The following is a 23,101-nucleotide window of genomic DNA, read 5'->3' on the forward strand; positions in this document are numbered from 1 at the left end:
ATTGTAGTTTATTATGAGAGAGAGTTTTGCAGTGTTTGAGTGATTGGGTGTACATCTTGGTTGTATTGTTGTTGAACTCAATCTTTAGTGTAGTGAGCCCCAAGTTTCTGGAGCTCAACGTGGATGTAGCTTATCCTATATTGGGTAAGTGAACCACGATAAAATCCATGTTCTTGTTTCTTGATTTCTCTTTCAGTTTTGATTGTGTGTGTTGTTCTGTGTGAAATTGGGATTGTTAGGTTAGTTGTTTTGCATATTATCTCTACAGTGGTATCAGAGGCATCGTTTTAGGGTTTGTCAATTTTAGGGTTTACTGTTGAAATTAGGGTTTGATAAATTTTGGGGGTTTCTTGATTTCAAGATTCAGTGAGGTTTAGAGTTAGGAAATCTTCGAAACTTAGTCCCTAAATTTCTTGTGGTAACCACGAATCCGAGTGAAACCTTTTGTTCTTCGAATATGTTTGTCAAATTTACCAAACACCATTACGATCTGTTTCACATAATGAGTACCACATGGGTTGAAATCACGCACTATGATGGCAAAATTGATTTCAACACATGGAAGAAGAAAATAAGGCACTCCTGTCACATAACAAAGTGGCAGTCGCACTGGAGAAGGACCATACCAAATGGCCAGAGGAAAAGCTGAAAAAGAAAGCCGAAATTGACGAGGAAGCGTACAATCTTATCATCATGAACCTGGTCGATAACGTGTTACGGAAGGTAGATGGTGTTGAGACACCGCTAACTCTTTGGGGTAAGCTTGAATCTCTCTATGCAGTTCAATCTGCTCCTAATCTTGCTTATTTGAAAGGTATACTGTTTTCATACAAAATGGATAACGCTAGGACCATAGAAGAGAACCTAGATGAGTTCTTGAAAATGACCCTTGTACTCAAGGGCACTGATCAAGAACTTAGTGAGTCTAGCTTAGCCATGATCCTTTTGAATTCCATTACTGAGGAATATCAGGTTGTCAAGAATGCTCTGCTTTACACAGGAACTGTCCCTAGTCTAGACCTAATTACATCAGGATTGAAGGCTAGAGAACTAAAGCTTAGGGTTCACAAGAAAAACAACAGTAGTCTGTTTGTAAAAGGAAAGAGAGATTCTAGGCAGTCTGGGGGTAATTCACAGTTTAATACTGGTTTTAAAAATAAAAAGAAGAACAAGAACACTCATAAAATAAAAGGAGAAACAAGAAAATGCTTCTTCTGTAACAAGACTAGACATCTGAAAAAAAAATTGTTATGATTGGATCAGGAAACAAAAACAGAATAGTACAGGGAGTAATTTAGCCTCTAGTGAAAATGATATCCAAGAATCTGAAGTCTTGACTATATTTGGGTTTGAAAAGATAGATGAATGGGGTTAGACTTTGGGTGCTCATTTCATATGAGCCCAAATAGAGAGTGGTTTCAGGATTTTGAAGCTGGTGAGTTAGAAACTGTGTATATGGGTAATAATAATGCCTGCAAGGTTCAGGGAATTGGGAGTATAGTTTTAAGACTTGATAATGGAAAATCTGTCAAATTAACTAGGGTGAGATATACACTAGAACTGAAAAGAAACCTGATCTCCCTAGGCACATTAGATGAATCTGGTTGCTGCTATAAGCCTGAATATGGTTGCCTAAATGTGTATAAGAATAAGAACTTAGTCCTAAAAGGTGTCAAACGAAATGGCCTCTATATCCTGTGTGGTAATTACTGTTCAAATTATGTTAATTCTGCTCTGTTCACTACTAATCTTACTGTTATAGAAAAGTGACACCTCAGAATGGGTCACATGAATCAGAAAGGACTCAACATTCTGAGCCAGCAAGGTATGTTTGGTAAGGATCCTATTAACACTTTAAATTTTTGTGAGACCTGTATATTAGGTAAACAACACAGGGTGAGTTTCCAGAAAGGAACTCACCTAGCCACTAATTGCTTATAATATCTTCATGCTGACTTGTGGGGGCCTGAAAAAACCAAAACACATAGGGGAAGCAGTTACTTTTTGTCTATAGTTGATGACTATAGCAGAAAAGTTTGGGTTTACCTACTTAAGACCAAAGATGAGGCCCTTGTTAGGTTTAGAAGTTGGAAGGTGTTGGTAGAGAACCAAACTGATAAGAGAGTCAAAGCTCTCAGAACAGATAACGGCTTAGAATTCTGTAATAGTGAGTTTGACCAATTTTGTAGTGACCAAGGGATACTTAGAGATAGGACTGTGAGGAACACTCCACAACAAAATGGAGTCGCTGAGAGGATGAACATGACCTTGTTAGAAAAGATTAGATGTCTACTGTTTACCTCAGGTTTACCAAAATCTTTATGGGGTGAGGCCCTTAATACTGTAGCTTACTTGGTTAATAGAAGTCCTTCAAGTGCCATTAATTTCATGTGCCTAGAAGAAAAATGGTCTAAGAGGAAGCCCAACCTAGGTCACCTTAGAGCCTTTGGATGTGTTGCTTATGCACACACCAGTGAGGGAAAACTAGAACCTAGGTCTTTGAGATGTATATTCTTAGGCTACCAAGAGGGGACTAAAGCGTATAAGTTGTGGGAAAGAGATGCACAAGGGGTAAAAGTTATTATTAGCAAGGATGTTATCTTTAACGAAAACTTGTTTCTTTGTAAAACTTCTAATAATCCTGCAGGTACATCAACCAGTGAGAGCACTAGTCAAGATCAGCATCATGGGACACAAATTAAGGTGGAGCAGGTTAGAGTTCAAACTGAACTGGAGAACCAAGAACAAACACCTGCAACATCAAATTTGGAACATGAATCAGATGATGACCAAACTGAAAATTCAGATCAGCCACAACAGGAGTCATTGGCACAATATCAACTCACCAGAGATAGAACCAGGAGAGAAATTAGACCTCCTGCAAGGTATTCGTATGCTGACTTAGTTTTTACTGCTTTGGTTACAGGTGCTGAAATTCAGAGAACTGAACTAGATAGCTATGATGAAGCTATAAATTCCAAAGACAGGGATAAATGGCAAGCTGCCATGGAAGAGGAGATGCACTCCTTGAAGGTAAATGGGACTTGGTCCCTAGTACCCTGTCCTAAAAACCAGAAGCTCATTGACTGCAGATGGTTGTACAAGGTAAATGAAGGTATGATTCCTACTGATCCACCTAGGTTTAAAGCTAGACTTGTAGCAAAAGGCTACACCCAAAGGGAAGGGATAGATTTTAATGAAATCTTCTCTCCTGTAGTCAAATATAAAACCATTAGGATCATGCTATCTGTAGTTGCACACCTAGACCTAGAACTAGAGCAGTTAGATGTAAAAACTGCTTTCCTGCATGGTAGCTTAGATGAAAAAATCTTCATGAAACAGCCTATGAGCTTTATTGATAGAAACTGCCCTGAACATGTTAGCTTGCTGCATAAATCCCTATATGGGCTTAAACAAGCCCCTAGACAATGGTATAAAAGGTTTGACACGTTCATTACCAGTATAGGATTCAAAAGAAGTGAATATGACAATTGCTTTTACTATGACTTGAATGTTGGTATGCCTGTGTATTTACTGCTTTATGTGGATGACATGTTGCTAATTAGTAAATAAAAAACTAGGATAAATGATTTAAAGTCTAGGCTGAATTCTGAGTTTGACATGAAGAACCTAGGGAGTGCTAAAAAGATCCTAGGAATAGTCATTGACAGGAAAAGAGAGGACTGTGAACTAAAACTTCAGTAGTCCTCCTATCTACTGAAACTGATATCCAAATTTGGAATGTTAGGTTCCAGGCCAATATCCATGCCCTTAGCCAGTCACTTTACACTTAGTAAAACTCAATGTCCCAAGTCTGAAACTGAATTCATTAAAATGGAAAAAATACCATATGCCAATGTGATAGGATCAATCATGTACGCCATGATTAGCACAAGGCCTGACCTATCTTATTCCATTTCGCTTCTTAGTCGTTTTATGTTCAATCCAGGTATAGAGCACTGGTCAGCATTGAAATGGTTACTGAAATACATTAATAGTACAATATATGTTGGGTTGGAATATAAGAAAAGAGGAAATTCACTTGATCTTGTGCGATATGTAGACTCTGACTTTGCAGGAGACAGGGACACAAGAAAGTCTACCACCTCATACTACTTCACATTGGGAGGAAATTGCATAAGTTGGAAGTCCCAACTTCAACCCATTGTTGCCTTCTCCTCCACTGAAGCAGAATACATTGTTATAGCAGATGTATTCAAAGAAGCATTATGGCTTAAGGGGATTCTATCTGAGGTGGAGCTGATTGATGAGGAGACAGTAGTGTTTTCGGATAGCCAGAGTGCAATTCACCTAAGTAGGAACCCAGCCTACCATGAAAGGACGAATCATATGGATGTGAGGTACCATTTCGTAAGGGATTTAGTGGCTAAAGGCATCATAGATCTAAAGAAGATATCAATTGAGGACAATCTAGCTGACATAGGCACAAAGGTAGTAATTGTCACAAAGTTCAAACACTGTTTGAACCTACTGTTTATAAAATGAGCAGCAAACAATAGAGCTAAGAAGGGTTCTTGGGAGGTAGCTGCACTAGAGAGAATTCGACTGAGTAGCATGGTTGGTTTCTTTTGTTTTTTGGAGCTTCAAGGTGGAGAATGTTAATGTGAAGCACAAAAACGATGTCGTTGAACTTTAAGTTCAATGCTGTCGTTTTACTCAATCTGCCACATAAAGAGATCCAAACCATTGAAAGATTTCAGCATCTGATGGCCAGCATTATCCCACCTCAAAACAGTATACATCAAGCATTCATTTGACGAAAAATGCAGTTCTTTATACTGTTCTTCAGCTTAGAAATTCTCTGTTAGATTTAGTTGTGAATCTCTTTGACAGGTTGTAATCTTGGGTGGTTGATTGTAATCACGTTTTAAGGGTTGTGTTTCCCTTGAGTCTTGAGGATCTGTGTATAGTATTCTCATAGGAAAGATTGCAGTTTATTGTGAGAGAGAGTTTCGCAGTGTTTGAGTGATTGGATGTAAATCTTGGTTGTATTGTTGTTGAACTCAATCTTTAGTGCAGTGAGCCCCAAGTTTCTGGAGCTCAACGTGGATGTAGCTTATCCTATATTGGGTAAGTGAACCACAATAAAATCCGTGTTCTTGTTTCTTGATTTCTCTTTCAGTTTTGATTGTGTGTGTTTTTCTGTGTGAAATTGGGCTTGTTAGGTTAGTTGTTTTGCAGATTATCTCTACACTATTCATATATTCTCTGCATACCAAACTAGTTATCACATCTTTATTGGTTCTGACCCTTTGGCAATTGTGCTTAGGATTATGAGTTTTTATTTGGAATGATTCTTTCTCACCTCCTATTAGAAATGCATGCGGTCTCCACCAACAATTAGTGGCAGGACACCTACAAGAAAATCTATATCTCTCATTCTTGATCCTTTTCAATTCAAAACCTTTTTGCACTTAGTGTTCAATGACCACTTCCTTGAGATGCTTTAAGTCCTTGAAAACCATCTTTACTTTAAGCTTAGAAGAGACTTGTTTATTAGATTGTTCTTGGTATTGTCTCCTCTTCATATCCTTGGAAAGATTGTTTATTAGCCCTTCATCCTCATTGGAACCACTTCCAATGTACTTATCTTCCTCTAAGTAATAATCTAAAAGTGCTTCATCTTCACTAGACCCCACATCAATTGGTTCATCATCAATTTGATCAACACTAGGCCTGAAAACGAGTTTGAGCTTTGACTATTCTAATCGAGCAGAACTCGAGCTTCTCAATACTCGATTCGGCTTGGCTTGATTGCAGCCTAATAAGTGCAATCATCTTCCATCATGTGCTCATTATTATCACTTTCGTCATCACCTGATGAGCTTGTATTCTTCTTAAAACCCAACTTCATCTTTATGTCCCACATTTAAGAAATTGGTAAATGTGGTTATCTTTTTCCTCACTGCTGGGTTGGCAACAAATTCAGCTTGAATGGGGTATGTGTTTGGTATGGGTTGAGACATTGATAGTGGGAGTAACTCTATGGTGACATTAACGTAGTAATTGTTCTTGATGTCCATGGTAGGCTAACTTCCACTTTATTATATCTCTCATCTATACTTACGGGGAGACCACAACTAATCAATTTAGCATCAACTACCAATTGCAATCTACTTTACATATTAGGGCCCACGTTCTCAATACACCAAGGTTCCCCGAACAATGAAACTTCAAATTTAAACAATTTGGGTATGTCCCTGTAATAACAAAGCAAAGAAACAACAATCTCAAAGAGAAACCCTGTTTTTTTAAAGAATAACTGAATATGAAATACACCCTATAAACCATTTTACATCCTCATGCAAACTAGAACATATAAAAACTTTAAACAATTTGGGTCTATCTCTATAAAAAGCAAAGCAAAGAAACAACAATCTTAAAGAGAACCCCATTTTTTTTTTAAAGAATAACCTTAATATGAAATACATCCTATAAACCATCTCACATCCTCATGCAAAGTTGCAAATTAGAATATATAAAAACTTTAAACAATTTGGGTCTATCTCTATAAAAACAAAGCAAAGAAATAATTAGAACACAAAATTATAATCACATTGACTCTCAACACAATCAGAAAAATTATCACTTTTAGCTAAAAACATACAAACACGGTATAATGCAGCCTAAATAATTTACTCGATTTTTCACTAACCCCACAAGCCTCCAAATAGTCAAATAACCCCACAAGCCTCCAAATAGTCAAAAAACAGTTCGCAAAAGATACAAAATACAAAAGACATGTATATTACACTTGTAATTTGAACAAAATAACAAGAAATCCCAATTTTTTAAGAATAAACCGACTATGAAATTCACCTTATAAACCATATCTCACATGCTCATGTAAACTAGAACATATACAAAATAAAATGTGTATACTATATAAAAAACACGTAACCAGAAATAATGAAATAGTAAGCCATTTCACCAAATTTCAACCCTAATGAGAAAACCCTTTTTTTTTTATATAAAGAAACCCATTTTTTAAACCATTATTCATACCCTTATGCAAACCAGAAACATCAACCAAAATCTTTTCCATCTCATTTTTTATTTATTTAATTATACATTATAACTGCATTTACATTTATACCTTTTATCCATTATATTTAATGATACAACCCAATGTCGGGCAATGTTCATAGAAATATCCTGAGGTTCAGAAATTTCTTTTTTATATTTTCCCCTTATGAGATCGCTTAGAATTAAAATCATCTGCTTTGTTCAGAAAGTATTAAATACCCCTTGATAAGGTATTTTTGTTAATTTTTAAGACGTTTTATGAAATTTCTAAAGGTGTTTTTGATATTTTTAGGAGAATTTTTGATAACTATAAGTGTTTTTAATACTTTCAAAGGAAGCGAATANCTTAGAATTAAAATCATCTGCTTTGTTCAGAAAGTATTAAATACCCCTTGATAAGGTATTTTTGTTAATTTTTAAGAGGTTTTATGATATTTCTAAAGGTGTTTTTGATATTTTTAGGAGAATTTTTGATAACTATAAGTGTTTTTAATACTTTCAAAGGAAGCGAATAAGTTTACCACGTAAGGGGGAAAATGAAATACAAGTAATAAAGCCTTTATTGATAGATAGGTGGATCATGAGGGGGTGTTATAGACTCAATGGGCCTGAGGCCCAACACTCGTTTCTTTCTGAAGAGAAAAACACACAGACAAAACATACTGGTGGTGGAAGGAGCTAAGAAGGCAAAAGAAAACCCTCGGTAACAGAAGAGAGATCAAAATCAAACAGGTAAAATTTAAAAGGAATGGGCGAAGAGAACAGCAAGGAAATCGTACCTCCAAAGTACGATGTTAACGCTAAATGGGATGCGTGTATCGATCTCACCGTCCGTCGATTCGTTTACTCTTCCCTCGCCGGAGCTTTCAGTGGTCTCCTTTTCTTCCGTCAGTCTTTTCTCTTTTATTTCGATTCTTTTTTATTTTTATCAATTTAATTGAGTTTCGTAAATTATTAATTAACATGAACCATTTTTCTTTCCTTAAATCTGATATGTTTTATTGGTTCTCACTGCCTTTAATAAGAAAAAATAAAATTAAAAATACAAGGTCAGCAACTTGCACAATTTGTATAATGGCTTTCTTCTTTAATCTTCTTTTCCCTTGAATTTCTTGCTGTCTGCATCTTCATTTTCCATATGTTTTCATCAAATAATAAAATATACTGACCAGTGACATGGTTTTGGATATAAGCTTTTGTCACATAAAAAAGTGTGTACATTAATATTTTTTTGTAAGTAATATCTATTTAGTTTTTCTGTTTGAGTCCAGCTGCATTTGAAGAAGCAAACAATCTAATTATTGCAATTTCTGAAATAATGACATTGAATCAAAAGAATTTAAAATTCATGACAAAGTTTTCCTAGGTTTCAATTACTGGATACTTTGGCCCTGGCATTGGAAAAGAAATTCCATTCTTAAGCATTTTGCTGGTTTTAAGTGGATAGTTTTGCCCTCCCCAAGTTAATAAATTTTGAATGATCATGGATTTATTCCAGGGAGTCCGGTGACACGCTGGGCATCTGTGGCTTTTGGTGCTGGAGTGGGCATTGGATCTGCTTACACAGACTGTTCTCGTCTTTTTGATGGGTCTCCTGCAAAATTGGCATCTCCTAAGCTTTCTGATACTCCAGTTCCTCAGGTAGGTCTTACTATTACATATTTGCATGTGTTTCTGTGTCTCCGTAGACGGTGGGTTATGTACTTGTTCTCCATGTAGATTTTATTTATGAGTTATATATTTGTCTCTGTTTATCTCTCTCTCTCACTCTTTCACACACACACACATTGGTTGGTACAATGTATAGTAGCTATAGATGTAGTCTTCATTTTAAGTAAGCTTCTTGTAAATGAGATGAGTCTTTGCATTATGTAATCATGAAATAATAGTGGTTCTAAACATTTTTTATGCTTCCTTAAAGTTGTATGCTTGATGATTTGTGTATTAACTTGGTACAACTTGTATCCGTTCTAGAATTGCTCTTCTCTACTTAGTTAATAGTTCTACTCACATTTCATTATCTTCCTTTCTTTAGTCTTATTGGTACTCTTAAAATCCATTATTTATAGCAAGCAATTTGGTTGGTAATGCGTGAGACGGTTTTGCAAATTGGGGATTCACAATTTTGTATGCAGAAAAAGGGTTTGAGGTTTGAGATTTTAGATTTGATTCAGATGTCAAAAGAAATATGTTGAGGGCGAAAGGTTGAAAACTTTTGAAGTGAAAAGTACCCAGAAACTGTAAATTGAGCTTTGAGTTGTTGAAAAAGATCAAGGAAGAAGAAAAGTGCATAGTAAGAGAACTGAAATAGAACATAAACAGTTCATTCTTGCAATAATAAACTAGATAAGTTATACATTTTTAAAATTTATTAATCCTAAAAGTTAAAAGATATTTATAATCTTTGGTGATCCTGAAATCAGAATGTCACTAATTTTTACATGATAAAATATCGGCGAAGTCAAATAAAATCAATCAAACATCTAATAAACTAACATAGGGAGTTGCAGTTGATGACATGCTGGTCTTCCTCTTTGTGATTGATATTTTCTTTTGTATTCTTTATATTATGTCTTTAATCTCTTTATGATAACTTCAATATCTACAGAATTAGTTTCCACTGAAACAACTTTCAGTGACTAGCATCCTTAGAGTTAAGATATGTTCTTTCGTTTGCCACATATCAATAAAATATTCATTAATAATGGTTAGAAAACAAAGCATGCAAATGTTTCCAATGTTCACTTAGGAAGTAGTCCATGCTCACAGGATTCAATTTATAATGACTACATACTGGTGTGTTAGTTATAGAATTATAAATGTGCAGTAATTTGACTATGGTATCGTTTTCTATCAATTATTTCATAATTAAAAATAAAAATAGTGTTGGTAGAAAAACCTGGTAGGGTTGGGTACTTGGGAAAATCTTGGATCCTGTGGGGTGGGGAATCCCTGGAAAATTCTGGAGTTGGGTTGGGGTTGGGGGAATTCATGGCCCTGGAACCAAGGCCGGGGCAAGTGAAAGTGAGAATCTGCAAAAAAACTGTTCCTAGCCTGTCCTATAAAATTGTATAATATATTAAATTATTATATTTTTTCTAAAAAAAAGAAGAAAATATAAATACTAAACCTAACCTAACCCTTAAGTACATCAGTTCTCCTACCCATTTTTCCCTCTTATTTTCGCTTACTGATGATTTTCTACACTATTATTTCTTCTCTTAACTACTTGGCCGTCCAATTTTGTTAACTTCCTTGTCTCCAACTACCAGAAATGTTCAAAATAGGAATTTTGTCTAGATTTTCATCCCTCTTGTTCAGGGTTTGTTTTCTTAGATTTGTAGGTTTGTTGTTTTTTTTTCTTCGCTGTTCATGGTTCAAAAGTTTTTTTTTTTTTTTTTATCTGTTTCTTCACCTCAACACCTTTGTTGTTAATGGTTTATTTTTAATTTGCATGTCCCTTTTTCAAAATTCTTTTTTCTTCTTATCCTTTGATTTTATTTTTTATGTTCCTTAATGCTTGTTTTCTTGTTTTCTCTTTTTAATACATTATCAAATCTCTTATTATTTTTCTATCTTCATCTATTTTCTTAACCTAATATTAAATTCAATTATTTTTTCTTATTAATTAATGAATTATTAACAAGTGAATTTTCCTTTTTCAATCTTGTTTTCCTTTATATGTATTCTATAATTCTTACAATTTGGAGATGAAGCAGTAATATAAACTAGAATTCTTACAATTTGATAGAGATGGAAGTGATTGAATTTGTAGCATCTTTTTGGAACACAGAGCTGGGGTGGGTATTGCATTTCCCTCCCTAGGAACACCTGCCCCCAGCCTCCTCCCAAACATTTGGGGTTGAGGCTGAGGATAGAGGAGATTTGTTTTTTTTGGGGGTGGGGCTGAAGATGAAGGTCCCCGGCCCCAGCCCTAGAAATTTCCAACCCTGATAAAAAGGTTAATTGTATTGGGTTTTAGACTGAGACTGTCTTGTTCATTATTAAAAATTTTAATAAAGTTAATTTGTTATAATTTTTTTTTTGCAGGATGGACAGGAATAAATTGATATTTTGAAGTTAAACCTTGTGTTGATTGCTTTTGGAATCACATTTTTTCTTCAGTTGAGAATGTTGTTGGTTCGTTCCGGTGAACAACCGTTGAATATGTAGTGCAAACATTGTTTTTTATAAAACCAGTTAATCTGATGTACTGCAAAACTTCTTCAGTACTGTTACCAATTCCAAGTTGTAATTTTATTGCTGAGTAAAAAAATTTGGTAAGGGCAGAAAAAAGAGAATAATAATTGCTTTAGGTTAAAGCCTTGAATTTTCTGACATCCGTATTTTATATCCAATTTTGGTTGTTGGATTGAAGGAACTCTTACCATGATCTTACAAGTTCCTTTTCCTGGTATGGAGATTTGAAATTTTAATTTCATGGAGTCCGGTGATCATTCTTACTAGCGTGAAATTTACAGTAGATGCAGAAATGGTAACTTCGCTAATTTAAAGTTAGAAATTTTTATTACATTGTGAAGTAGAAGCTCTGTGCCATCTTTAAAGAGTTTAAACACTTGCATTTGGCGAATAGGTGAAGTCATAAGAGCAGAACACTTTACATTTTCAGAATTATATTACATATTTTGACGGACGGAAAAACTTATGGTGGTCATAATTCCAGGCTCTGATAGTCAAATTCGTGGATTCTGTTTTTCTTTCCATTCCGTAATTAACTAATAATATAGATCTGCAGGCATTTTTGCCTTTTGAAAAAAGCAAAGAACTGAAAGAATAAACTATAGTTAGTCTTATGTAATATGATGCAATACAAATTCTAATCTTATAACCAAGGTTTTAAAACCTGGTCCGAGGTGAAACCTTGCAAAGTGGTTGGGTCTTGGCTCGGGTTGAATCGGTTTGACCGATGGGTCAAACTGGCGACGTTAGCATGTAAAAAAGTTTGAAATTAAGTAAAAAACACCCCTAAAAATTAACATAAGTCCCTATAGGTTTGAAATCCTACAAAAACACATCATATTACATTGTTGGCGTCAACAACTCAGGCCAAATAGGATATGTTTTTGGTGTTCAAAACACACCCATCACCACGAAAACTTTCCCCTTAGCCTCCTGACCAAAATCCATCTCCTCCGTTCACCTTGTCAATTGGTGACAACTATTGATTGTTGTTGCCGATTTATTTTCCTGATTTTCGATCGTTTCATTCACGAAAATCAACTACGTTGCCACCTTTCCACTCACTGGCCCTTCCTCTTCAAAAGCCTTAACATTCCAGCCACCAATTGTTCACAAATTGTCATCCTAATTTCTAGGATTTGAGATGAATAGTAAAATTGATAACCTCCCGATTGAACAGGCCAGTCGGGCCAAGTTTTAAAACAATGCTTATAACAATCTCCAATTCGAACCTTAAACTTATGCAATGGCCATGGGACATATACTTCTTCAACTATTAATCAATTAGCAAATATAAGATGAAATTCGGATTACTTTCATAATCCATCTCTTGAAGCTTCAACACATCACATATTAAATACTACATTAACCCAGATCTGGACTTTCGTCTTAAACAATACTACTAATTCTTTCCTGATCCGGATGCTGTAAATAGTTGAACCATAAGATTAAATATTGCACTTAGTAATGATAAACTACTAGTAGCAATAGCTGCATTAGCTTTACCAGTAAGATGAAATATACATTAAGATTGTAATAAACATACAAAGCATTTAATTGTTTACAGCCAAACCATCGTGCAGCCAATTTCTCATCTTTGTAAAAGCCTGTTCTGCATCTACATCTTCTTCCGGAGAAAGAGGCCGATGAGCAAACCCATGACCTCTTCCCTCAAAAATCACCACCCTGGATCCCCTGCCAATCCTCTTCTCAATATCCTTTAAGATACTAACTGGACAAAGAGGATCATTATCCCCTGAGATGAGCAAGACAGGTACCTTGACATTAGATGCTAGAGATTGATCTATCCTTGTTCCATAAAAGGAGATCCCAGTGCCAAAACAAGAACCTTGATCCCGAGCTAGAACCTCTATGACTCGGCCACCCCCAAAACAAAAACCAATTATACCAAGCTTCTTTGAAATTCCTGCAGCCATAAATTCATCAACCAACCATTTCGTTGAGGTGGCAATGTCTTTTGCAATCCTCTGGGCATCTTGGCTTGCCATCCACTGTTCAAACATGGCCTTAGGCCGGTCCTTTGACCATGGATCCCCACGAAATAAGTCTGGAACAAGAATACTGCATATTTGTTCAACAAACAGAAGGTAGCACAGACTAAGAATTTTTGAAAAAGGGAGAACAATAATGAGTGGAAGAATATAAATTAACACCAACAGACCCAAACTGAAGTTCATAAAAAAGGAGAACTTGAAACATGCATGCACGTTGATCAACAACAAACAGAGTTTTCAACACAGCTGTTGATGTTCACAAGGCAGAAAGATGTGAAAATGGATATACATATAATATTTCAAGGTTAAGCAGCATACTTGTATCCATTGCAAGCAACACGATATGCAAAGTCTCTGGTGGAAGAATCTTCAAAACCAAAAATATCAGAAAGCAAAAGAACACCAGTTCCATTGTTATTTTTCACTGCCTTGAAGAGATAAGCTCGAATGCAGTCAGGACCCTCCCCAATGGAAAGCTCCGCTCCACTAACTAACTCACATGCTTCGTCATTTATGTCATCTTCCACTTCCACTGCACTACAAGATACTCTGAACATTGTATTCCTTGTATGCCATTTTGTAAAATTTATATTGCATTTCCTCTGAACAAAAACTGAAGCTTCACAGTCAGAAGCTATAAGTTTCTAAATAACCAATTAAGAAAAAGTTCCACTATAAATAATTTTTCATATAAAGTTCATCATGTATGAAACACGATTGCTATATATAAAACTTGTTTTTCCCAGCAATCTGAGAAAATATTGTACAAATAATAGAGTAAGTAAGATTAAACTAACCAACATTGCGTACACATGAGGGAACCTTGCAATAACATAAGGGTCTATATCCAGGTCTTCATGATTCATTTGTAGTAAATTATATTTGAAGAATAATATTTCCCAAAGAATGTTATTTTTAATAATAAAGACATTAATATAATAAATTTAGAACATGAGGTGTTAGTGATTTTGATGATTACTAAAGTGGAATTTTATTTGCATGCATTTGCACTGCAATGATGTAAACAAGAAGGAATAATTAATGTTATGGGTCAAATTGCACTGCAATGATGTAAACAACAAGGAATAATTAATGTTATGGGTCAAATTGCACTGGTTTTATGTTAAAATGTGGTTGTGATTATTGAATGATAAGAGGATTTTGTTTGTTGGAGCACAATGTTCATGGCACTGAGTCTTAGTGTCAACACAGCGAAGAAAGCTGTGGTGGAATGACAATTGTATGTGAAGGTTGCCAGAGAGAAAGGCGATAGCCAATTTTAACAGAGACCTTTTTTCGTGTGGTGTGGAGAGGTCAGGCGAAGATGACAGGGGTAGTACTACACTTACAAACTTTATTTTACAAGCTATGCAGCACATAATGAATGGAAAGCTAAAAGGGAAATAATCAGTACAGTTAATGAAAATAAATAGTATGTCATATCAATTTGTATAAAAGAATTTGCATGTTTAGCATTACTTAAATGACTCTGGTATAACTTGCTGCCGTTCAGGCAAAATTCAGACAAACTGTCAAATGATGATACTGTCACAGGGGACCTTCATTCACTGAAGTTTGAAGGCAAGCATTTAAACCATAGTTTCCTTCGCAGGACAATTAAATTCATTTCTTTTACTATAACATGGAAAAATAAACTCCCTTATCCATCCCAGCATAATCATAACAAAAAGTCAAAACTGAAACAGCATACTTCACCAGCATTATCACAGAGGTGAACAATATCAACAAACAATATCAGAGGCAGTTAAAATACCATCTTCACTAGTAGCGACCAATATAACTCTTATTGAATTTCGACCATACTGTACAAACAAATACAAACTTTATCTAAGCAAATACAAAAATATTTCTCCAAGGGTTATATCATCATGTCTTCTATTGAAAGTTTCAATGCTAAAACTAAGCAAATACAAAAATATACACATGTTACGCAGACAGATTTTTTTTTTCTCGTTTATGTTTAGAATAAATAGATTGATGGTTTTTAAACTGTAAATCTAGGTGGCATATGTGCATTAACTTACGGTTACCATAGATTCCATGATACACATAACGGGTCTAAATAGCAGATAACTATCATGTGTCTTCCAGTTTCCCAGTTATTAGGAATTATTTAGAAAGTAATTTAGTCTTCAGTTTTCCCAATGTGCAAAAAGGCTTAGCCATAAAGGGCAACTAGCACATAGAACATAAATAATCAAAAGAGTAAGTAAATTATAAATTGAAATCCCATTTTGAGGGCTAAAGCAGCAAAATGCTCAAAAACTTGGAAAGAAAAAACAATAAGAAATATTATTATAAATAGAAAGAACGTACAGATTGAGGAGTGGAAATGAAAGTAGAGAAGAAGTGAAGGCGGCGGTGAAATGGGGTTCTGACAAATGATGGTGATGCTGATGCTGGAAACAAGGGGGTTGAGGCCAGCCCCATATCTCTCTCTCTCTCTCTCTCTCTCTCTCTCTCTCTGTCTACCTGTCTATGCGGCTTGCAGATTGGCACTAGATATTTCCTTCTTGCATTGGATTTTATTCGAGGCAAGCCAACGGCCGTAAACTAACCCCAAAGACAAGAGAGATATTTCTTTTCATGAGAAATTAGACTTTTCAAAATAGTTATTTTTCAATTCACCTATGAAAATCGGGCTATTATTTATGATGACTCATTTAATTTTAAACTTGAGATCTCTTATATATAGTCTTTCTTATTAATTTTGATGTTCAAAATGTCAAGGTTTTATTTAAAAGCCTAACACTAATGAAAAATATTAACAACAAAAATAGTCTGAGTACACTAGAGTCTAGACTACCAAATCTAACACCATCTAACATGATTTAATTAAATTGTTAAATCACACTATTAAATGTTAGATTATTGAGTGTTATATAATTTAGTCTGATCTAAAGTTATATATTATAAATATATAAATTGTTGGGTTTTTAAGAGTGTAATTAGTAAATCATTAGATGTTACAATTAGATTCATCCTTTAAATAAAAACAAAGTTTAAAATTTTAATCTTTTAACTTATACAAATTTTAGACATAATTATTTGGTTTAAAGTTGTATAAAAGCAAAAATAGCTTAATATGTTGTTGGATGCCATATAAATATATAATTGGCTTTAGTTGTCATTAGAAAGGTTAAAATAAGTTGATTGTGTATATGATACAGACCATCACTTGTTTATCGCGCTTTTCGAATGCTTAAGTTGGAGAAGATAATGTTAGAAGATACCCAATATAACATGACTAATAAATGCATCATAAAGCATGGTAGATCTTTATTTATTTATTTATTTTTTTTACCATTAATTTAAACTTGAAAGATCATGTTATATTTTTTTTTTTCCTGCTCTTTTACCATGTGATGGTTGATCTTTTCAATAATTATTAACATGAACGAATGTATTGTGATTGTCAATGCAAATGAAAGTTTTAATCTTAATTATCAGTTTTGTCAAAGAATTTAATTATTTAATATTGTACATGCCTCCCTCCCATAGATTACTGGATTTCTAAGGATTGAATAGCGAGCTTGGCAGCTACCAGTGAAATATTATCATTAAGAAATTGTAGTGAATGATTTAGCCTTCGTTTAGTGTCTCTTAAATCCATTGCTGTTACTTTCTCTCTCTGCAACTTCAGCAATTCTGATTGAGTTGCTCCTGTCCAAGAAACAAATACAGAATCAGATCAACTTATATTTGCCAAATTAATGGCTCTATCTTTTACAAGTTTCATAAATGAAGAAAGGTAGATAACCTGGAATAAGTGACACTTAAATTTACTATGACATTTTACAATAACATACTTTCAAGGTAAAGATCACATCGGCCCGGAAGATTAATGCGCATTGAAAATAGTTCATGCCAGATATAATCTAAACCACATATATGAGTTAGTTTTTAATTTATAAATTAAATTTTGCAAATCAGCCAAAAGTTGTAACAATATATTAAAAGAGTAATGCTTTCTTTTGTGAAGAGAGAAGCATGACTATTTGTTTCTTTTGATTTTAATGTTTTGCCTAATGTGATTAACCTTCAAGCAAGAGACATTTAGCATGATATAACTTGGAGCGCAGCGAGCAAGAGAAGTAAGTGAGAAAGGAAAAGATACACTCACCTGATACTGGTTGAAATGCTGCAAAGGATACACGCTCAGGTAATGATGGAATGAAAGCTTCTTCACAATCTAAGGATGGTTCCTTATCCGCCCACAGCAGAGAATTTAAAATGCGGGTCTGCAAAACTGCTTCCTTTGGAGCCTATTTACATAAAATAAATAATCGGACAGTCCATCTGAACCACAAAATGGCATGTGAAAGAACAAATAATTTCTATACATAATAATAGGCCACCAAGGGGTAATAGTAATCATCAAACATTTTCTGAGGGAAAAACATAAAGTATCTGTTATTAGCCTGTAACATCATTTTTCAGATAGATCAGTATGCAAAATAACATAGAAAGCATCATGTTTGAGATAGGATCCTTTCCTGCGGTGATCAATGTAAAATTATATATATATATAGAGGAATGAGATCTTGTAACTTAAATTTTGGCCCATTCATTCATCTTTATCAAATGGTTCAAATCAGAAGTTCAAATGTCACATTAACAACTCAACTCTCTATACCATTAGATTCAGATAACGAATGGCTAAGAGTTACAGTTTAGTAAAGTAAAAAAATTAAGTTGCATATACATATGTAAAGTGAGAGAAATGCATGTGCATACCTTTAGTTTCATTTCCAGATTATTCAAGCTGTAAACAGCCTCCTTCACAGCCAAAACTTTTGAGTTCATATCACTTGAACTGTAGAGATTTCGGTCTTGCATTGGCATTACTTCACCTTTCAAGTAAGGATCTGCCTGCAAGATATAATCATAAATGGGAAAACAAGAAAACATACACCATGACAAAACATATTGACTTAGTAAAATTTGGAAAAGAAAAAGAAAAGAGACATAGAAGGGGAGAGAGATGTAATACAATGATCTATAATTTGTATTAATCTATTCTAAACATTTAACTACACCTCCTCATCATATTATTTTGCTTCAATCTGATCCATGAGGATCTATGCCAATTAGAACCATGGTTTCATGAAGCATCGGCCCTTATCTAGAAGCGGCATACCTGCTTCAAAACCAGAAGCGGTCTTCAAGAATCCAATCAAGAAGCACCTTCACCAGTCAGTTCAAAATAGAAGCACTAATTTTCAACAAAGATAGAAACATTTGACTTCATCTACTTCAGAGAATCCAAAAGAAGTTTCAGTTATAGTATGATGTCAACAGAAAATTTTGCAAATGATGACCCACTTCAGCGTGAAAGGGCACCACTAAAGCACCAATAACAGATTTGATGTTTTATGCAGTTTGGCCAACTTGTCAAGTTCAAATAAGTTGTGATCTGAAGTAGATAGGTTGTAGCCACCTTGAACAGCCTATCAAACTGTAAAGATAGGAATCTACACCCAAATACCCCAATATGATTCAAATGTGGGACTATGGTCTAGCCTAACAGTCCAGTCGTATTAATATCACTACTTAGAGGTTAATGTATCAGTCCAAGAGTTTTAATGTAAAGTCAGAAGTCAGTCAAAGGTCTTAATATTCTTGTTTTTCAAGACTCATTGTTATCTCTATTTCTTAAGTTTTTTAGTGCCTTCTAAGAGTCAGTTTAAGCTACATTACAGCCATATGTAAGTTTGTAAGTTTGTCTTTTGGAGTATGAACGAATTAATAGAACTTTCAGCATCATCTTTTGGCTTGTGAGATGAACTTGTTGCCCCACCAACAAATAAGTATGAACCAATTTGCAATGTGTCCTTATAATCCAAAGTCTCAACAGTTAGCTCTCAATCTTCTGATAAAAAATGTAGATGAAGACATATAGGAGCACTATTGCACAGTGGGGGTTTAACTTTCTATGAAGTTTTCTATTGCTCAACAATAAAACTTTGTTTATTTGTTTTTCTGAAGATCAATGAATCAAAAGATTTTTTTTATTTTTTTATTTTGCCTTCTCCATATCATATTTAGGTATGATGTTTAGGTTTCTAAAAGTGATAAATGGACTAGTGATTGTGTGATGCAATCAATCCAACTTCTCTCTGGGTCTTTCTTCTAATCGACCCAAAACCAACATAAAGGATTACAACAGTTGTTATAATAGCAAAGCTTCTCAGTGCATCTTGTACACAACAAAAATGTTGTATTCAGTTCTTCAAAGTAACTGAAATAACTGTACTATATTCCACTGACATCTCAAATAAATTATTTGTCTTCTAAAATCTTCATTGATTTGTGTTGGGATCATCTTGATATTAAAGCAAAAGTCAAGCCAACTAGATGTGGACGCTACCATATTCTTACATTATTCCCATTTAATACTTCACTTACTCACCTTGTCTCATAATGAATGCGTTCATTTCCTGAAGCAAGATCCAACTATCCTTGTTTTAATAATTTACCAAAGCATAAGAGAGTCCCAGAGTGGCTGTAGATTAAGATGGCTCTCTCTCTCTCTTTTTCTCCATGAGCATTAGAAGGTCTAAGAGTGGATGTACACCAAGATGGATATCTGTTTCTTTTTGGTTGGACTTGCAGCAAATGGCTAAAGAGGATGCAAAGCTTGAAGCATGAAGACACTCTTCCAATAATTTGTAATCAAAACTTGAAACTTGGTCCTTCAACACAGTCTTATTCCATCTTCAAGGTTTTATTAATATTGTCGGGCTGACTTAAATTGGACTAGAATAAATTCAATTAGTTTGATGTTATGCTATTCCAAACAAAAAAAGGCCATCTGTTGAAAATTCGAGAACATGATAATGGAAGATTATGTAACTAATTAATAACCAATGTAAGTTGGCCAGCCAACAGATGAAGCAAAAATTTCTAGATAGACATAAATAAAAAACAGAAATGAGTCTAACAATGCATGGCAATAAGTTAACAAAAGAAGGGCAATTATAATCTCAAATCAAAATTTTATTCACCTGAACAAAACTGATGATCTTGACACGACCAACTCCCCTTATAGTGACTAAAGCTCCAACATCTAAGCGTTCTAACTGCAAGTACAGAAACTAAGTTTTTTTATAAACCACTCTATCTTTTAATGTCTAAAAGTTATCACAAATTAGGAAAATTACATTTTCTATTAGAACCAAACAACCATATCGAGCAGCAAATGATGCTTCAGCTGCTGACTCACTAATAGCAATAGGATCCAGCACAACATGCACAAAAAGCTTTTTCCTCAATAAAGACTGCAGCCAATAAAATGGAGAGGAAAAAAAAAGTTATTGTTAGTTACTACTGTTTCAACAGTAATTAGAAGTTTTTATGAGAATAATTAAATTACACTAAGAAAAAATTTCCAGTGAGAATAAAAATGTATTTAATGTGCAAAAATACAAAGAAGTCCAACCCCTACCAAGCCTTACAAAGGTAAAGGAGTAAGGCAGGAAAGAAATACGGACTTTATGAATATAGAAATGCAGAAAATACAATCTAGTGCTAAAATAAAAATAAAAGATAAAGAGTAATATAAGCAAACTGTCGACCATAACTTGTAATAAAACATATGTAAAACAATAAGAGAACATCCAACTACCCAAAGCAAACAACATTTCAAGCCAAATAATTGAAATAGAAAGTAATTCCTTAATTTCCTTTGAACTGGAAGCCCAAAGTGGTGCCAAATCAAACTTTATCTCAGAAATACTGCTTATCTACTTCCGTATCCTCAAATAGGTTTTTGATTCCTATCAACCAAATTACCCAAAAAAAGCTATAACCATACACTTGCACAGCACAAAACTTCTTCCTTGACCAAATCCTCAATGCTTCTTAATGACTAGAGAATGAAACGATCTAAATCGCCCTAGCAACTTGAAAAGCACAAGTGAAAACTTAAAAACAATGAAGAAAAATATGATTACTGATTCATCCTCCCCTGCCTCTTATACATACCACATCAATGTGGTTAAAAATTATAATCTACATTTTGCTTTAAAAGAGAGTTTTTAACACCACAAGGATGCTGCACCTACGATGCCACAAGCAAATGCATGCATGTCTCATAGATATTCAGAGGCGTTAACCCTGCCATGAGCAAACATCCATGCAAGAAGTTGAAAAATGCACTTTGGCCATCCAAATCATAAAAGATGGACCAAATGGGTGAGGGGAGACCAAACAGCAGTAATATATCAAGCAAATAGCATCTTATATCCTCGCTCAGTTTCAAGAAACATTCGTGAGTGAAGCCAACAGAAATTATATTCCGAAATTATTTAATCATCAAATATGTACATAGTTTTATCATAATTTTTAATTAAAAAAATGTACTTAATTCTAAACATCAAACATGATATAAAAATCCAGTACCTCCTCTAACAAAGCTAGATATCTGGCCTCATATAGATGCAATATTTTACTCTCCGATGGAACAAGAACCTGAAACCATAAACATAAATAAATAAATAAAGAATTCAGTTTCACATTACAACAAGTTTATACTTTTATACAATAATAATTTCAAGTAAAAGAAAAGGTAGAAATCAATCGTGCTAGAAAAAAGCGCTTTGATAAAGCACTTTTTCCCCCCCCCTAAAACAGGTAAAATTTATTTACTAAACATTAAGAGTAATTTAAAATGAAAAAATAAATAAATAAACTTTTATATGTACAAACCAAACATAATAAAGTGAAGTTATCTAAATTTAGTTTTGATAATATCAGAAATAGTCGCAAATGCAATAGTAATTAATAAAATTGATCAGGCTCAATAATATTGAAGATACGTGAAGAAAGAGAAGAGTTCACCTCGTTGGTGTTGAAAGGAAGAAGCGGGAGCTCTAGGGAGGTTGCATTGGAGGAGAAACGGAGTCGTTTTTTGGAGATAGACTTGGCAGAAAAGGGACAGAGGTGAGGAGTAGCAAGTTTTAAGGTAGCATTGAGAAAGAAGGAACATGAGAAACTCATTTCTTGCTCACACAATTTGGCGGTTGATATCCTATCTTGCTAAGTACGAGGTCACTTGGGCCACAACTACTGGATAGTTGGTCTAGCCCAAACACCAGGAGAACGTGGGGTTGGACTTTGATCAATGCTTTCTTTCTTCTCGAGAGTTTAGGGTGGGTTTAGTGTAGCCGGTGGATTTTATTTGTTTATTTATTTACTTTTTTTCTTTGCATTATAGGAATGAATTGGAAAAAATTAGATTGGATAGAATTTAATATTTCTTAAAGCTATTAAAGTCGAAATTACCTTTTCTATAATTTAAAAATATCCATATTACCTCAATATCAGTTAAATTTAACGAAGAAACTAATGAAATAGCGGTTAAGGTCGTATCAAAATACTAGAGGTTTTAAAAAACTCTATAGAAATAAGGGGGTTTACCGTAAAAACCCCAAATCTCAGCTAATTTAATTAATATGATTGAAATGTGTGTATAGATTAATTTAATAGGGGGAATGACATGCACCTACCCAGAGTTTTCTGTAAAGACAAATTAATACCCAAAAAGTTTTGAAATGACAAATACCAACTTTCTATCCAAATCCGTTAGTAAATCTGTTAACTAAAATGGTATTATCGATATTTTATCATTTTTGTAGGGTAATTTTGACTTTTTATGTCTTAAGGTTTGTGCATAAAAAAATAAAAAAAGTTGAAAAAAATTACATTAATCAAAAATTAAAAAAATCCGTCAAAATCTCTTATCTTTCTTCTTCTTCTCCCCCTTCTTTTTCTCTTCACTTTCTCTTATTCTTTCCCTTCTCTTTCTTTCCTTTCTT

At 34.2% G+C, this 23,101-nt stretch overlaps 3 protein-coding genes across 4 annotated transcripts; 1 reads left to right on the forward strand and 2 right to left on the reverse strand.

The window, feature by feature from the left end:
• Positions 1 to 7,694: 7,694 nt before the first annotated feature.
• Positions 7,695 to 11,289, forward strand: LOC116125916. The gene is made up of 3 exons (XM_031411630.1): positions 7,695 to 7,934; positions 8,546 to 8,688; positions 11,098 to 11,289. Exons 1-3 carry the CDS (start codon positions 7,796 to 7,798, stop codon positions 11,110 to 11,112), a joined length of 297 nt encoding a protein of 98 aa, XP_031267490.1. The 5' UTR covers positions 7,695 to 7,795; the 3' UTR covers positions 11,113 to 11,289.
• Positions 11,290 to 12,567: 1,278 nt separating this feature from the next.
• Positions 12,568 to 15,793, reverse strand: LOC116125850 (carboxymethylenebutenolidase homolog). The gene is made up of 3 exons (XM_031411560.1): positions 15,600 to 15,793; positions 13,581 to 13,864; positions 12,568 to 13,329 (listed from the first exon to the last, which is right to left on the reverse strand). Exons 1-3 carry the CDS (start codon positions 15,711 to 15,713, stop codon positions 12,801 to 12,803), a joined length of 927 nt encoding a protein of 308 aa, XP_031267420.1. The 5' UTR covers positions 15,714 to 15,793; the 3' UTR covers positions 12,568 to 12,800.
• A 921-nt stretch (positions 15,794 to 16,714) lies between these two features.
• LOC116125906 lies at positions 16,715 to 22,385 on the reverse strand. 2 transcript variants are annotated; one of them, XM_031411618.1, is made up of 7 exons: positions 22,125 to 22,385; positions 21,687 to 21,755; positions 20,447 to 20,563; positions 20,291 to 20,380; positions 18,021 to 18,155; positions 17,407 to 17,548; positions 16,715 to 16,946 (listed from the first exon to the last, which is right to left on the reverse strand). In XM_031411618.1, exons 1-7 carry the CDS (start codon positions 22,281 to 22,283, stop codon positions 16,786 to 16,788), a joined length of 873 nt encoding a protein of 290 aa, XP_031267478.1. In that variant the 5' UTR covers positions 22,284 to 22,385; the 3' UTR covers positions 16,715 to 16,785. The 2 variants fall into 2 exon arrangements, with proteins under 2 accessions (XP_031267478.1, XP_031267479.1); XM_031411619.1 differs by having other exon boundaries at positions 16,717 to 16,946; positions 20,291 to 20,365; positions 22,125 to 22,379.
• Positions 22,386 to 23,101: the final 716 nt, after the last annotated feature.

Source organism: Pistacia vera, unplaced genomic scaffold, assembly GCF_008641045.1.
Source record: "Pistacia vera cultivar Batoury unplaced genomic scaffold, PisVer_v2 Contig173, whole genome shotgun sequence".
Lineage (NCBI taxonomy): Eukaryota > Viridiplantae > Streptophyta > Magnoliopsida > Sapindales > Anacardiaceae > Pistacia > Pistacia vera.

Excerpts from the sequence above, each read along its gene's own strand:
- LOC116125906 (XM_031411618.1), bottom strand. The coding sequence starts at position 22,283 with ATGAGTTTCTCATGTTCCTTCTTTCTCAATGCTACCTTAAAACTTGCT. Across the intron at positions 20,564-21,686 it reads ATCTAGCTTTGTTAGAGGAG|TCTTTATTGAGGAAAAAGCT; the intron begins GTACTGGATTTT and ends TATTGGCTGCAG. Across the intron at positions 18,156-20,290 it reads AGATCATCAGTTTTGTTCAG|GCAGATCCTTACTTGAAAGG; the intron begins GTGAATAAAATT and ends TATATCTTGCAG.
- LOC116125916 (XM_031411630.1), top strand. The coding sequence starts at position 7,796 with ATGGGCGAAGAGAACAGCAAGGAAATCGTACCTCCAAAGTACGATGTT. Across the intron at positions 7,935-8,545 it reads CAGTGGTCTCCTTTTCTTCC|GGAGTCCGGTGACACGCTGG; the intron begins GTCAGTCTTTTC and ends GATTTATTCCAG.
- LOC116125850 (XM_031411560.1), bottom strand. The coding sequence starts at position 15,713 with ATGGGGCTGGCCTCAACCCCCTTGTTTCCAGCATCAGCATCACCATCA. Across the intron at positions 13,865-15,599 it reads TCATTTCCACTCCTCAATCT|AGGAAATGCAATATAAATTT; the intron begins GTACGTTCTTTC and ends GTTTTTGTTCAG. Across the intron at positions 13,330-13,580 it reads GTTGCTTGCAATGGATACAA|TATTCTTGTTCCAGACTTAT; the intron begins GTATGCTGCTTA and ends ACAAATATGCAG.